The sequence below is a fragment of the Bactrocera neohumeralis genome, chromosome 3 (genome assembly GCF_024586455.1).
Source record: "Bactrocera neohumeralis isolate Rockhampton chromosome 3, APGP_CSIRO_Bneo_wtdbg2-racon-allhic-juicebox.fasta_v2, whole genome shotgun sequence".
In the NCBI taxonomy this organism is placed as follows: Eukaryota; Metazoa; Arthropoda; class Insecta; order Diptera; family Tephritidae; genus Bactrocera; species Bactrocera neohumeralis.
The window spans coordinates 42375828-42391644 of NC_065920.1; the positions used below are offsets into that span (position 1 = coordinate 42375828).

General features: G+C 37.6%; 1 protein-coding gene across 1 annotated transcript; it reads right to left on the minus strand.

The window, feature by feature from the left end:
* Positions 1 to 13119: 13119 nt before the first annotated feature.
* Positions 13120 to 15411, minus strand: LOC126753685 (protein toll-like). Its single transcript, XM_050465361.1, has one exon. The coding sequence runs from the start codon at positions 15409 to 15411 to the stop codon at positions 13120 to 13122; it is 2292 nt and encodes a 763-aa protein (XP_050321318.1).
* Positions 15412 to 15817: the final 406 nt, after the last annotated feature.

The following is a 15817-nucleotide window of genomic DNA, read 5'->3' on the forward strand; positions in this document are numbered from 1 at the left end:
GTAGGTCCAAGTTATAAGGTGGATGCATAAAAATATCCCAACCAAACTCCAGGAGCTTGTGTAATGGAACACAATTCTTTTCCTATTGGCCAAAGCTTCTAACCGATTAATTCTTCTTGACAGCAGAGATTCGAATTAAGACCTGACTGGCACTACTGGCTTGATCTTCCTTTCTTCCTTTGCGTTGGTTCACCGCAGTTTGATCAATACCATTTTCTGTTGACGTACCCGTATGAACCCACTTTTCGTCAGAAGTAATCATTTGCTTCAGACATGGCTAATTTTGTTGCGATTGCAACATTTTCGCTACAAACTTCCTTTTATATCCAGCCTTATTTAAATGGTTCCAAACGGGTTTTCAGTGATTACATGACGATCAGACTCGACGATTTCAATTATTTTATCCATGTTTTCGATAATTGATCTTCCAGACCATGATGCATTTTTGAAAAAACTTGCGCATTAGTGACTTCTGCAGTATCGGGACCATAAAAACGATATCATTTTACAACCAAGTGGATTGCGTTTCGACTTATCGAAGAAAAACTGTAAAATACGACGCATCTTTTCTTTTCTGGTGCCTATTTCTGATACTTCGAACAATACTGAGTCAAGCAATCGCAAAACTAAAATGTATTACTTTTTCTTTTTCTTTATTGGCCTACAACAGCCCGTCAGTCGTTCTATCTTTTCGCTGTTTGGCGGCAATTGGATATTCTTTTTTACTTACTTTTTGGTACACCTAATATTTGTAAAGTATTTTTTCAACTGAAAGGTTTTTGGCGCATAGAAAGACATTAAAAGTATTTATTAAGAACACTTGGTTGAATCCTTCCTTATGGTATTTATATTGTTGGAATGGTAAGGACTAGAAACTAACGTTCAAATACAATATACAAGAAACTCTCCGTCAACTCTACTTATATTTTTTACGGCTCCCTTAATGTACACTTTGCGTGTGCAACGTTGACAGCTGCGAACGAATTGCGGCTCTAAGGGCACATACTTACGTTATACTGTAAATATATACACTGACTGATCGATTTATGTGACCCATCAATATAACAACGCGATTACAATCAATTTGCGCGTCAAGCTGAAATATTTGCACTTTTTTCTTAAGTATCTAAATAAAGGCGCACATAAAGCCGCAATCGCACGACATCGCGCTAACTTTAAGGTGTCTTAAAAAGCAACTTAATTGAAGTATGAAAATGTAACTAGCGCGTTTGTGGCGCACTACCACGCCAATGGCATACTAAATTGGTCTACACCATAAATTTTATGGCTTAACACGTTCGCCATTCCGCCGCGTCGCTGCTAAAGTGGTCAGCACTTTTTATGGGTCATAATTTTTACTGTCGCAGTGGCGGCTAAACGCAAAAAAAAAAAAAATTGGAAATAGTCGCAAAGTACATTCATATGTTAAGAAAGTGTTTATAAAAATAGTTGCTTTAACGAGAAGGCGATCAACGGAGCAACCATTGAATTATCGTGGGGTATTAATCACGCAAAAATTATGTTTTGCATACTGATGAGTTGGGCGAATGAATTTCAAATGGCGTCGAAAATATTCACATATACTCTCACCAGAAACACTCTTACGAAAATAGCAAACATGCGCTAATTGATTTCTGGTAGCAAGAAATTCATACGTACGTATGTGTGCATGTGTGGCAAAATATGCAAAAACATGCAGGAGCAGCTGCAACCTGCCACACCAAACTCCCAGCCGTAGGTAGAACCATTCCATGCAAATATAATGAAAAAGCCAATGTGCACATATGTATGCACATAACATATACTATATACGTCCAGAAATATTTGCGCACATATGCCGCAACCCTATTTACAACTAACACTTGCAAAAAATGCATTTAACTTCGGCACCCGTTGCCAGCCGCGCACTCTTAGCCATGGCACTCCTTCCGCCCCTCACACGCATTGATTGATTGATGTACTGCCTTTGCACTTTGCTTGACTGATATATTGACGGCCTTACAAATGCTATCAGCCCAAACAATCTGTCTGGCAGGCAGATCGGTCGCTCCGCCCGCCCATTTGGCTGCGTTGTTAGTGTTTATTTGTATTGTTTGTTGTGAATATTTTGTACTTGTCCTGCTGTCAGGCTTAACGTTCGGCGCAGTCACGTCACATCAGCGAGGCGTTCTCGCGCTCGTTTCTGGTGGAGCATGACGTGCTAGGCATGCGAGACGCGCCACGCCATCGCAAAGTCGTAGCTGTCGCCGTTGTATGCCACCATCAGAAGTACGAGTGTGCGGCACGGTGTGGCAGAATAGTTTCCGTTACAATATAGGTATAGTATACCATATGGAAAATCTTTTACCAGGTCGAGAGATCGTCACAAATCAAAATTTAAGTCTTTGGCTTCAAGAAAATTTCAAAAATTCGGTGCAAAAATTTTTCCCAACACGTCTAGATGTTAGTCCTGTGCTACTTTCCCCGCAATAAAAACCTTAATTCACATGGAAGAAACAAAGAAACGCTATCGCCAACAAACAAGGCAATCACCCACCAGTCATAAACTACGCAGCACCGATGTGGTCGCCTGTCGGTAATGAACACAGCCGAAGAAGTTCCGGTAGTTTTAAAACACAGCACTCCGAACGATTACAGGATATCTTTTATAATAATAATACTTACATAGTCAATCCCGCATGCTTCCAGTCCAGGAACACATAATACACTCCTCTCCAAGCAGTTACTGCTGCTTGAAGCGAAGCCGAATCGCAAGAACATCAGAAGAACCCGTCTCCACGACAGTCGGGTCTACGTAACAGGAACGGACCCGGATTTTTATCCGCCCAAGGACTGTCAAGGTCAGTAGACCTTTCCTTGATTACGTCGACGACATCGAACAGCAAGCCGGCCAGACTTCGGTCGCATACTTTGGGCACACACTGATCGCCATTCAAAGAGTGGCCATCAACATTCTTATTGTATGTAATTCTTTATTTTTGTTAAGGGTCTTATAGTTTTGGTGCAATCGAAGTCAACGCTTTTTGTTGTTTTATTTAAGCACATTTTACCCGTGCCTTGCCCACTGTGCGTCAACTAGAATTACGTGTTGAAGGCAAAAGCAACCTCGTTGGTTAACCATAACGAGGCAGAGGTGGCAATGCAAATATTTATCAGAGAGAACGTAACAATTTTTAACATTTCTATTTTTTTATTAATTTTTCAGAGCTCGGTGGCGAATATGGCGTGTTTTTTCGATTGTGCAACGTGCAACTGAGCAACAACAAGAACTGTTGTTTTGTGCAACAGTGTAAACATTAGCGCAGCGGCTCTCGTTCACAGAAAAAATGTTTGTATGCATTTGAAACCATTCCGACGCACTCATAGCAATTCCGAATATTCGGCATATCGCATGAATGCGTGACGAATTGTGGCGTTACATGAAGTGTAAATATGCGATGAGGCGGCCAACAGTTGGTGGCACTGGTCATTAAAGGCGGTTGATGGCGGAAAGCAATCGCGTGCAAGCAGGTTGTTGATTGCATATGCCACACAGGAAACTTGTTTACTATAAGTTTGATGAAACAAGTGGTATACGGTTTAGGAACATTATTTTGCTAGTTTTATGAGCTAAAAAAATATTCCCAACATTCCTAGATAAGTAAAAATAGTTCCGAAAAAAAGGTCTTAGAGGCTGCGGCCACAAACAGTAACATGAAAAGAACAACGGTTCTAAACGCACTTGCCGATATTTGCTCCAATGTTTTGCCGCCAATCTCGATGTGAGCAATGAGATCATACCGATGTGAATACCAACGATGAATGAGCATCAATTATTCCAGAATGTAAAATGTAAGACTACAATGAGCATAAATGATTTTGCTTGTATCTTTGTGTACCTCTAGTCAAGACCCGACAAATCAGTCGGCCCCATGAAGATCAACTTACTTCATTTTTTTGTGAAAGTAGCTGAATTCTGTGAGATTAATCAAGTGGAAGTGTAGTTATAAAATCCGATCAAATGGCTCGATATATGCAATAAGCATATGTATTCCTGAAAGGTACGAGAGGGTTCAGTTTGTTGCCTTGAGTGAAAAATTTGACACAAAGTCCATGAATATTTAATATATGAACTTTGACCGGGCATATTCTGGTGATGAATTTTATTTCTTGAGATTTTTTTCGAATTTTACTATAAGTTGTGTAGTAAAAGGAAAACTATTATTTTTTCAGTATCTCGCGATGAATATACTTATGTATATGGGGTTGCGCAACAATGAATCGCAACAAAATTGATTAATTTTTTTGGCGGATGGTTACTGATGATAAAGAGGGGCTTATGACAAGATCAATCGAAATTGGTCACATGCGAATTGCGATGGGCCGGTGCAAACGGATTGACGGTCAGGAAGGGTTTTTTATGTTGGTGTGACTGACAGGAAGTAATCTACTATGAGTTGCTTTCCTATATATTGTCAAAAAGTTTAGGCGCCATAAAGGAATAGTTCAGAAGCAATCAGCATTGGCCAATAGGAGAGGAACTGTCTTGCGCCAGGCTGTATATCGACAGTGACTTGCTAGAAGCTCCGTTAGCTTGGTTGGGAAGTTCACATGCATCATATCTGCAGTCTGTACTGTCTTCTGTTAGTTAGTGATTCTACTTCCGTCTATGGCAAATGATTTTGAAAAAGTCGCCACAAGAAAAGGTTATGAAAATTGATTATCCCAGTTTTTTTGCCAGTAGAGAAAATACCTTCAATACGGCAACAACTTATCGAACAAAATCGTGCATACTTGACATAACGAATTTTTTTTTTTAACAAATAATGCTTATGTATTATTGAATGTGTATTTCTGATACTATTTAGTTCAGTTTCTCATTTGTTTACGTAAACTTCGCAAATATTTGAATTTTGGTGTGAAATCGTTTATTAACATTTCTTGTCACTGTACAATATCTCTGTTCTTACAAAAACAATTTTTTTTATTAACTATTTCATTTATAAGTCTTCCTTATTGGATGGAGACTCTAGGAAGTCGAGTTCCAGCAGTTCAGTGTTTTGTTTGCTAACCCAATGGGCAGTCAGCCGTTACAGCTACCGAAGTGTGAAGAATGCTGTAATATAGTTGTGTCAAACCCTTTAACACTACTAATTTTATTTATTGATTTCAAATAAATGAAGATATTCAAAAAGCGAGCATCCATAAGCAAAGCAAATAACTGCTAAAACTTGTATTTATCTATCATGATCACAGTTTGTTAATTTGTCGCCGTTAGCACATTTGCCTGCTAATTGTTTCAGTCAACAAAATGTGTTGACGTATGAAAATCGGTAGTTAACTCGTTCCAGAATATGACACTAGCTTATTAATTAAACTGCACATTAGTATTGCATTTCAAATTAGTTTCGCAAACCGAAATGTGATGAAAATATTTTCTACTAACCATTAGTTCAAATAAAAGATATTTATAAATAAATCGTTTTCTAAGTCAAAAGTAACACCAATATGCAAAATGTAACAGATTGCTTCGATAAGAATCAAAATTTGTTTAAAAATTCAATGCAGGTTACCTGCTTTATATCTTGAGGTTATTAATTGCTTGGATATATCTATTTACTCCATTTTGTTACTAATTTTTTCCTTTCTACTTCAGAAAATTGAATAACGATATGTAAAATTTGACTTATTAGCATAATTTTTTTGCTTAAATATCTAGGAATCTTTTTCTTTTTTACTGACCCTCATTATACCAGAAACCAAAAATTCTAAAGCATGGACGGTGGTCTAGGTTAAAACTTTGAATTGTAATATTCTGTGAAAAATTACTTGTCAGTGGGTATAACAAAAAAAGGTAAGGAAGAGCTAAGACGAGAAGTACTTTAAAACTGTATACTCACGCAATGTAAAATACTTCAAAACATTATGTCGGGTGGTTTTTTTAGGGTTTTCAATAGCCTTTTTTGACAGATTACGATTGAGTCGTGTCAAGCTGTCATGTTATTTCCTAGGTTCTTTGGATTGTAAATATACAGTTCAGTTATTTTTGGGACATAATTTGAAATTTAAAAAGTTGTTTTAGGCACTTATTTTTGAATATTTAATATTTTAAGCTATGTAGACAAGAATTCCCTTTAATGCCAATAAAACGTGAACGTGAGCAGTTCGCTCTATCACAGTCTTATACATTCATAAATTCAATTGATTGAAAGTACTTTCGATAAACGCACCATACCGTTGGCCTCGAATTAATTATTGATTTAAATTTTTTTACTGTGTTTATCTTGGAACCAGCCTTAAGACCAACAACAACATCAGCCTCGAAATCCAACGCAGAATATCTATTGCCAACAGGTGCTACTTCGGACTGAGTAGGCAATTGAGAAGTAAAGTCCTCTCTCGATGAACAAAAACCAAACTGTAAAAGTCATTAATTATTCCCGTCCTACGATATGGTGCAGAGGCTTGGACGATGACAACATCTGATGAGTCGACGTTGCGAATTTTCGAGAGAAAAGTTCTGCGAAAGATTTGCGCATTGGCAACAGCGAATAACGCAGTCGATGGAACGATTAACTGAACGAGATATACGACGGTATTGACACAGTTCAGCGAATTAAGACAGCGGCTCCGCTGGCTAGGTCATTTCGTCCGAATGGATGAAAACACTCCAACTCTGAGCGTATTCGACGCAGTACCAACTGGGAAAAGCAGAGGAAGAGGAAACCTCCACTCCGTTGGAAAACCTGGCTATACCTGGAATATCCAGTTGACGCCAGATAGCGAAAAGAAAAAAGAACGGACGCAAGGTTGTAAACTCGGCTGTAACCTCGTAGGCGGTGTTTACTCCAAATAAATAAAATTAATAATGATACAGTGAGCAAAATAATTGTCAATGTATGATCATTAGTTTAATTATGTGTTTTGGAAATATTTATACTGAAATAATATCAAGACATAAGCAGAAGACATTTCTTTAATGGACGATAGTTTTAGGCATAAGTATCTAGTACTAAATAGATTAATTTTAATTATGTGTAGCGCCAAACTTATTACTGTTTTAGTTCATTGAAATCATTGAATTGAATAAGAAACAAAAACTCGATCTGTTTAAAGTAGAACTCAGATAGATTTACTAAATCGAAAATAATTTTTAACTGCGGTTTTACGCTATTAATGTATATCTGTTTTGAACTCATAAGTGATATTTTAGTCTCGAAAAACAGACAAGATGAAGACTTCAAAAAGATCAACAAAATAACTATAATTGATCTCAAAATTAGTTGAATAAAAAGCTGATACTGTAGGGGAACATCTAAACATATCATGACTATTTGAGTAAGAGCAAATTCTGGCCAAAGTGGGTGCGCAAAGTATGTAGCACGAGCACGCAAACTGCCCATTCACTGTGTCACAAAACAATGAAAATTGGTATACAAATTAAATAAAATTATATAATTGAACTTTTCAGCCCGTCTGTGTACTTATACGAATGTATACCTGACAACACTTACGTCTATGCAAATAGCGTTTGAAATCAGGAAATCTGACGCCACGTGTCACTCCGCTTCGAAATTATTAAAACTCAAAATAGTCATAAAAATGAAACGCATGTGCAATACATAAACTGAAACTATCAAAAGCAGGCATACAAACACAACTACGAAACGGTAATAAAATTCCAAAAATACAAAATTTACTTCAATTTTACGGAAAATAGTATAAGCAACAACAAGAGTGGCAACTGCAGAAGGTGCGGCTATATGTTTGTGTGTATATGTAATATATGTACATATGTTTGTATGCTTATAATGTAGAAATTTATTTTATAGCCTTTATCGTAATTACACACAAATTTGTAAGGTAATAAATTCGGCGCTTCCTTCTACGAAGTCATAAAAAATATGAATTCATAAAACGCCAGAGACGGGAGAGATAAATTCAACACTAAAGTATACATTCCACGCATGCATTTCGTAAGTTGTTGCATATTGCGGTGTGGCGCGTTGTTGATATGCCGCGAGCAACGTTGGCGTTCAGTGCATGTAATAGCCGGCACCGATCATAATGTGCAGCGAGTGACAACAATATTTAATCGACTAACACAAGCGACATACCATACATACAATGTATAGTGTACATGCAACACGGCAGTAGGCTAGTTCTGGCGGAGGGAGGGTGTATGGTCACACTTCATTGGAAGTGGCAACAATGACGTTAGCTGCAACCACTCAGGCGTGAGTGTGACACGTCTACGCCTCCAAAAATGTTAGCGTTTGAAAAATGAGAGGGTGCCTCAGTGTGTATCTTAAGAGATTGCATGCAACTTATGGCTAAATAAAAGCATTAATGCACACGCGTACACACATATGTATATGTTTTTATATGTACAATACAGATATATAGTATATCTTCTTGCATCTTGATTTCCCTCGTATTCCATGAAACTACAGCTCCCCGTTTTCATCGGCGTCTTGGGTCACCGCGCTCGTACGTGAGCCATTAAAACACGTGGCATTTTTCATTTCCCTTATCTTTGTTTTCATTATTACTTATGACTATGGTATTATATTTAATAGTTTATGTTTTTATATATGACTGCTTAGATTATCGTATAAGTATGTGTGTATTCCCTGCTCACTTCCTCATAAATATTTATGGTCGTACTTCTTTGGAGATTCTTGATTTCTCTTTTCTTGTAATAACTTGTAATACTGTGGCACTGTTTGGAATTATTAATTCCCTTGGGACAATTTGTATAGTATTTAGTGAGAAATTAGATACGTGAGCGCTGATCGTAAACTTGTATCCAGGCAATATTACATCGTTTAATTTTCATTAATATACAAAAAAGTATTTTTAAAGCCGTTTTGCTTTAAAATTATAAAGTAGATGAGGTTTAACATATCATAATGGGTTGCCAAAAAAGTCTTGCGGTATTTTTATTGAATTTTTGTTTTTTTTTTTTTTTATTGAAATTGAACTGAATTTTTGATGACTCATGCCCAGCTCTTGACCAATGCTACGGCTGCTACTATGCCGGTCTCTTTCGACTAATTCAGCGATTTTATCGCAATTTTCGACGACAGGCCTTCCGGAGCGTGGCGCATCTTCGACCACCTCTACACCAGAACGAAAACGTTGAAACCATCGTTGTGCGGTGGAAATGGAAACTGTTTTGGGTCCATAAACTGCACAAATTTTATTGGCGGCTTGAGATGCATTTTTGCCTTTATCGTAGTAGTACTGTAAAATATGCCGCAAGACTTTTTTGACAACCTTTTATTAAGGAAATAAAATATTTGTTTTTCTCATCAAAGTGTTTTGCTCCAAACACAATGAAGTTTTATGTCTAGACGTCTCTATTTTTTGAACTCGTATACCATCTGGTGAAATTTTGTGGATAATGGCAAAATCTTTTCTTTATATTCATGTGAAGTTTGATCTCCATATGAAAATGAGTAGGAGTACAAGTATGTGTTGCGATTTTTACCATGAAAAAATATTTAAAAGCAAGTCTGCTTGAAATTTTATGTTTCCAATGAAATCAAGGATAATGTTGAAAGTTTACTGGTGTCTACTTCATCACGAACACAAGTAGCAGAGAAAGTTAATGAAACACTGCTTGAAAATCATCGTGTTGGTATCAGAGAGTTGGCAGAATATCTCTACATCTCTTATGGCTCGACTTCTACCATTTTGTTTAACATTTTTTCTATAAAGCTTGTGAGTGTTTAACGCGTACCTAATTAATATAATCTTTTGCAAAGGCGACGTTGAGTAGAGGTAGCAAAACAGATATGTGACGACGTAGCTGAGAACTCGACTTTGTCAAGAGCGACATTATTGGTGACAAGACGTCAATATATATCGAGACTGTCGAACAATCTACCGTATGGTGCTCCAAAACTGAACCAAAATCGAAAAAACCAAAATTCTCTGAAGACACTTAAGGTTATTCCATCCTAGGCTGATCACAAGTGTATTGAAAATGGTTTAAGCTTTGGCATTCTTATTCAAGCTCAGGATACTATATTGCAGACGATAACAAAGATTTTTATAAAAATACAGTTGAACTTCCAAACCTCGAACTTCTATACCCCGAAGTTTTCTATAACTCGAACTTCAATCGGCAATATCGTTCTATATCTCAAATTTCCTTAACTCGAAGTTCTTCATAGCGCGATAGATATATTGAATTGGCAATAGAAGTCAAGTTTAATACAAATTTTCTTCCATAAATCGAACTTTTAAATTAGCACGTGATTCTCTAAGCTGCATTTTTTCGGGGAAATCTCACCTTGTAAACAGCTGCTCACGAAGAACTCGCCGCGCATATTTATCCCTTGAATTGTTACTATTCCAGATTATATTGAGGTGGACAATTATAATTGCTCAGTCGGATTTAAAACAGATGATATTGCGGAACCGAATATTTCAGACCCAACGAATGTGCCTTCCAACGTCACGGAAAACTATGAAGATTTGTATTAATACAACTGACGATCACTACAAAGCACTAAACAGAATGGAATCTCTTTTTAACAAACAAGCAAGAAATATATGTTCAGCAAAAACTTACGGAATTTATATGTATTTTATGTACATCCATCAGCAAAAAAACTACATATATGCGAAGTAAATAAATAACACAGTGTATATTTTACAGCTTTTTCAAACATTTTATGTTTTAATAAAAAAATCTACAACTCGAAATCTTTCTAACTCAAAGTTTTGATGGCTAATACACACACAGTTCATATGCTCGCATGAAATTAGTAAAACTGTCGGAAGGATTGTTGGTCAGAATCTAATCAAGGCAACATATCGATGCTTATCATATCAATGTCAATCAATGTTGCTAACGAGAGTATTATAGTTTTGTTCACATAACGGTTGTTTGTAAGTCCTAAAACTAAAAGAGTCAGATATAGGGTCATATATACCAAAGTGATAAGGGCGACGAGTAGAGTTGAAATCCGGATGTCTGTGTCCGTCCGTGCAAGTTGCAACTTGAGTAAAAATTGAGATATCATGATGAAACTTGGTACACGTATTCCTTGGCTCCATAGGAAGGTTAAGTTCGAAGATGGGCAAAATCGGCCAACTGCCACGCCCACAAAATGGCGGAAACCGAAAACCTATCAAGTGTCATAACTAAGCCATAAATAAAGGTATTAAAGTGAAATTTAGCACAAAGGATCGCATTAGGGAGGGGCATATTTGGACGCAATTGTTTTGGAAAAGTGGGCGTGGCCCCGCCCCCTACTAAGTTTTTTGTACATATCTCGGAAACTACTATAGCTATGTCAACCAAAGTCTACAGAGTCGTTTTCTTCAGGTATTTCCATATACAGTTCAAAAATGGAAGAAATCGGATAATAACCACGCCCACCTCCCATACAAAGGTAATGTTCAAAATCACTAAAAGTGCGTTAACCGACTAACAAAAAACGTCAGAAACACTAAATTTTACGAAAGAAGTGGCAGAAGGAAGCTGCACCCAGGCTTTTTTTAAAAATTGAAAATGGGCGTGGCGCCGCCCACTTATGGACCAAGAACCATATCTCAGGAGCTACTATACCGATTTCAATGAAATTCGGTATATAATATTTTCTTAACACCCTGATGACATGTACGAAATATGGGTGAAATCGGTTCACAACCACGCCTTTTTCCAATATAACGCTATTTTGAATTCCATCTGATGCCTTCTCCGTATAATACGAGTATATACATTAGGAACCAATGATGATAGCGGAATACAACTTTACAAAAATACGGTATTTGAAAAATATGTAAATGACGTATTACGAAATCTCGATTATCACTTTACCATGCGAGAGTATAAAATGTTCGGTGACACCCGAACTTAGCCCTTCCTTACTTGTAGTAAATAGTTTTGTATATATATAAAGTTATACATAATTGTGAGCTTTTTAATTAATTATACAGGAAAGAAGTAAGGAAGGGCTAAGTTCGGGTGTCACCGAACATTTTACACTCTCGCATGGTAAAGTGATAATCGAGATTTCATAATTTCGTACATGTCATCAGGGCGTTAAGAAAATATTATATACCGAATTTCATTGAAATCGGTCTAGTAGCTCCTGAGATATGGTTTTTGGTCCATAAGTGGGCGGCGCCACGCCCATTTTCAATTTTTAAAAAATGCATGGGTGCAGCTTCCTTCTGCCACTTCTTCCGTAAAATTTAGTGTTTCTGACGTTTTTTGTTAGTCGGTTAACGCACTTTTAGTGATTTTGAACATAACCTTTGTATGGGAGGTGGGCGTGGTAATTATCCGATTTCTTCCATTTTTGAACTGTATATGGAAATACCCTGAAGAAAACGACTCTGTAGACTTTGGTTGACATAGCTATAGTAGTTTCCGAGATATGTACAAAAAACTTAGTAGGGGGCGGGGCCACGCCCACTTTTCCAAAACAATTGCGTCCAAATATGCCCCTCCCTAATGCGATCCTTTGTGCCAAATATCACTTTAATATCTTTATTTATGGCTTAGTTATGACACTTTATAGGTTTTCGGTTTCCGCCATTTTGTGGGCGTGGCAGTGGGCCGATTTCGCCCATCTTCGAACTTAACCTTCTTATGGAGCCAAGGAATACGTGTACCAAGTTTCATCATGATATCTCAATTTTTACTCAAGTTACAGCTTGCACGGACGGACGGACGGACAGACAGACATCCGGATTTCGACTCTACTCGTCGCCCTGATCACTTTGGTATATATAACCCTATATCTGACTCTTTTAGTTTTAGGACTTACAAACAACCGTTATGTGAACAAAACTATAATACTCTCGTTAGCAACATTGTTGCGAGAGTATAAAAAGACTAAATAGTTACAAGATATATAATATAATGGGATTGAAGAGTGTATGCGATGATCACTGGTTGGTAAGCAGGTTGCCCAAGATTATCTCAATCTTCAATCTTTCTCATAAAAGCAACATATTGAACAACACTTTGTGTCACAGAAGAATCGGAAGATTTCAAAAACTAACTGCAAATAAAGGTAATATATTTGTATTTTCTTAAATATAAGTATATGTATTTGTGAAAATTCTTACTATCCTGCAACCAACTTTCTTTACCACTAACCAACTGTGACACTGTTAAGCAATTTCTTCGCCCAAACGATTCATCTCAACTTGTCCCATAACATACATCCTGCCGTTAATTTTTAGCATATCGGAATTCCTCTCTCTACCCACTTTATGTGGCATGGCGTAGCGTAATTTGCTCCAAAATCTGACATCTTTCCAATCCAGATAAGTATTCATATCCAAATATGCCCTTAGTTCTCTATCCAATAAATCACTTTTCGTGATTTCACCATATTTAATCATTATTATGCGCGCACGACCCTCGGTCAACGAGCACTGATGCGCTGTCCGAAACTCCATGCGCGCCCAATCCGACTCGATGAAGTGCTGCGAGAGCACAATGATCGTCCGACGCGACTGTTCCACCGATTCGATGATTTGTTCAGGTATGTAAGCGCCAGCCAGCCAATTGCGTTCGTGTGTGCATACACGAAATGGTGGTTCGCACTGTTCGAGTTGCGGCAGTAGTGTATGGTTGACGAAGTCTGCATCCTGGTGTGCATATGAAATAAACGCATCGAACGTTTTATGCTTATCCAGCTCACATTCGCGAATGCAAAATCTCAATATGTTGTGGCTATATAACCAGACTTCCACTTCTAATTTATATTTATAGAAGAGTGCAATAATGCAAAGTAAAATAATAATGGTTAACCCTACACTAATCACAGTTGTATTCAAGTACTGATAATATTCAACATTAACAGGAGTAGGACACAACCCGCTCACATTGTCTATTAGGAGTGTATCGTTCAGCAGATTAGCACAGAGTAACTGGTCGGCATCGGGTATGAGTGTCCGATGTGTACGTATGGTGTACACCAATTGCTGCGTGGAACAGTCGCAAATCCAACGATTTTCACTTAGATAGAGATATTGTAGTTTTGTGCTCTCATTGATGTATGTACGCAAAAATTCATTGCTCAAAGTTTTTAAGTGATTATTTCGTAGATCCAAAACCGTCAAATTAGTTGGCAGTTGACTGATATTAATGCTCGTGATTTTATTGTGCGACGCGTTGAGTTGCGAAACGTTAGCATAGCCGAAGGTGGTGTTTAGCGGCAATACAATGAAATTGTTATAGCTAATATCGAGTATCGAACTCTTGAGCCCAACTTGCTCGGGGCGTGGGAGCTGTTCGATATGTTCCGCACCCTTGCAATTGATGTGCAAGAATTCAAGTTGTGTGTAACAATTGCATTTTATCGGGCACAATACTGGTCCCCAGTCACACAGTTCATTATGTTCCAGCTGCGCGAGATCTTTTATCAGTTTGGTTGACGTCTGAACGCACTGTGAACCATTGAGCAGCGAACGATAGTTTTCACTGTAAATCCAAACCAATTTACAATCGCACACGATCGGATTACCAGTTATTTTGATTTTGGGCGCACAATTAGCAGTCGTACTGGAGAAATTTTGTAAAGCGAAAATGTTTTCAATCAAATTGTGCTCTAAGTTGATTTCAAAAGGGCATGTAATGTTCGGAGGTACAAGCCAATCCAAAGAGAATTCGCGCAAACGATTGCCACTTAAATTGATTACTGTTGAGTTAATCTTGCCACCTTCGTACATCTCTGGTTGGAACTTGGTAATATAATTAAGAACGTCGGCTAAAGCCGAATCCATGTTGTATAGAAAATTTGTCAGTAACCTTGGCGTTCTATTGAAGGACGTCTCGCTGCTCCAATTAGTTTGCAGTTGGTTCTGGCTTACGTCTAGCCTATGTAGATAATGCAACGGTTTCAGATTTTCCATAAGATTTGTGGTGTCGTGCAGGTGATTTCCACCAAGTTTCAACTGCCATAGCCAAGGAGTGTGATCGAAAAGGTGTGGCCTTAAATATGTCAATAAATTGTGGCTCAGATCCAGTATGAAAAGTTCACGCTGATATGCAAACAGACTTTCGGGCAATTCCCGGATTTCATTACGACTCAAATTCAGACAACTCAATTGCTTTAGCGTTACAAAGATGTTTGCGTCCAACATTTTCATATTATTTCCGGCTAAGTCAAGCTGTCTTAGCCCAGGGAAGTTTTTGAAGAATGTTTGCGTCAATTTTTGCAGCGATAAGGTCTGGTTTCTTAGACCTTGTACGCTAAGCGTAAGCATTTCCACTTGATTCGTGTTATAAAGTATGTCAGTTAGTATACTTATAATATCTGCTTCCCGGATCTCATATCGATTTGATTTAATAATCAGTTGTAGGTGAGTCCCTTTCCATATTGATGTAAAATATTCCGGTGGTTCTGGTTCAACGTCAACGTTATAGACTAGTGTTAATTTATTCAGCTCAGTCATTGTTATTAGAATTAACCGCACTGTGTCATTAATGTAGATTTCGTGTGTAAAATGTTGGCAATCTATCACTTCGATATAACTTGTTTTTAGTAACATTGACTGAAATTTATGTTTGAGTAGGAAATCGATATTAGTTTCTGCGTCTATAGTGTTACACCTTACCAACAACTCTCGAAGTCCTCCAAAAAAATTGAGGTAAATAATATTGATTCCGTCGACAATACTACATTCACAACTTTTGCTATCGCAATCACAAGTCGTATTCTCATCGCTATAGAAATCGAGGGGCCATGTGGATAATGGTTCAACAGTAGTTTTGATTGACTTCATTTCGGTAGTGTGCGCCAACAGAAATTTGTTGTTTATGATCAGTTGACATAGTATGCAGGCGAGTATTACATACAAA

Excerpts from the sequence above, each read along its gene's own strand:
- LOC126753685 (XM_050465361.1), bottom strand. The coding sequence starts at position 15,411 with ATGACTGAGCTGAATAAATTAACACTAGTCTATAACGTTGACGTTGAA.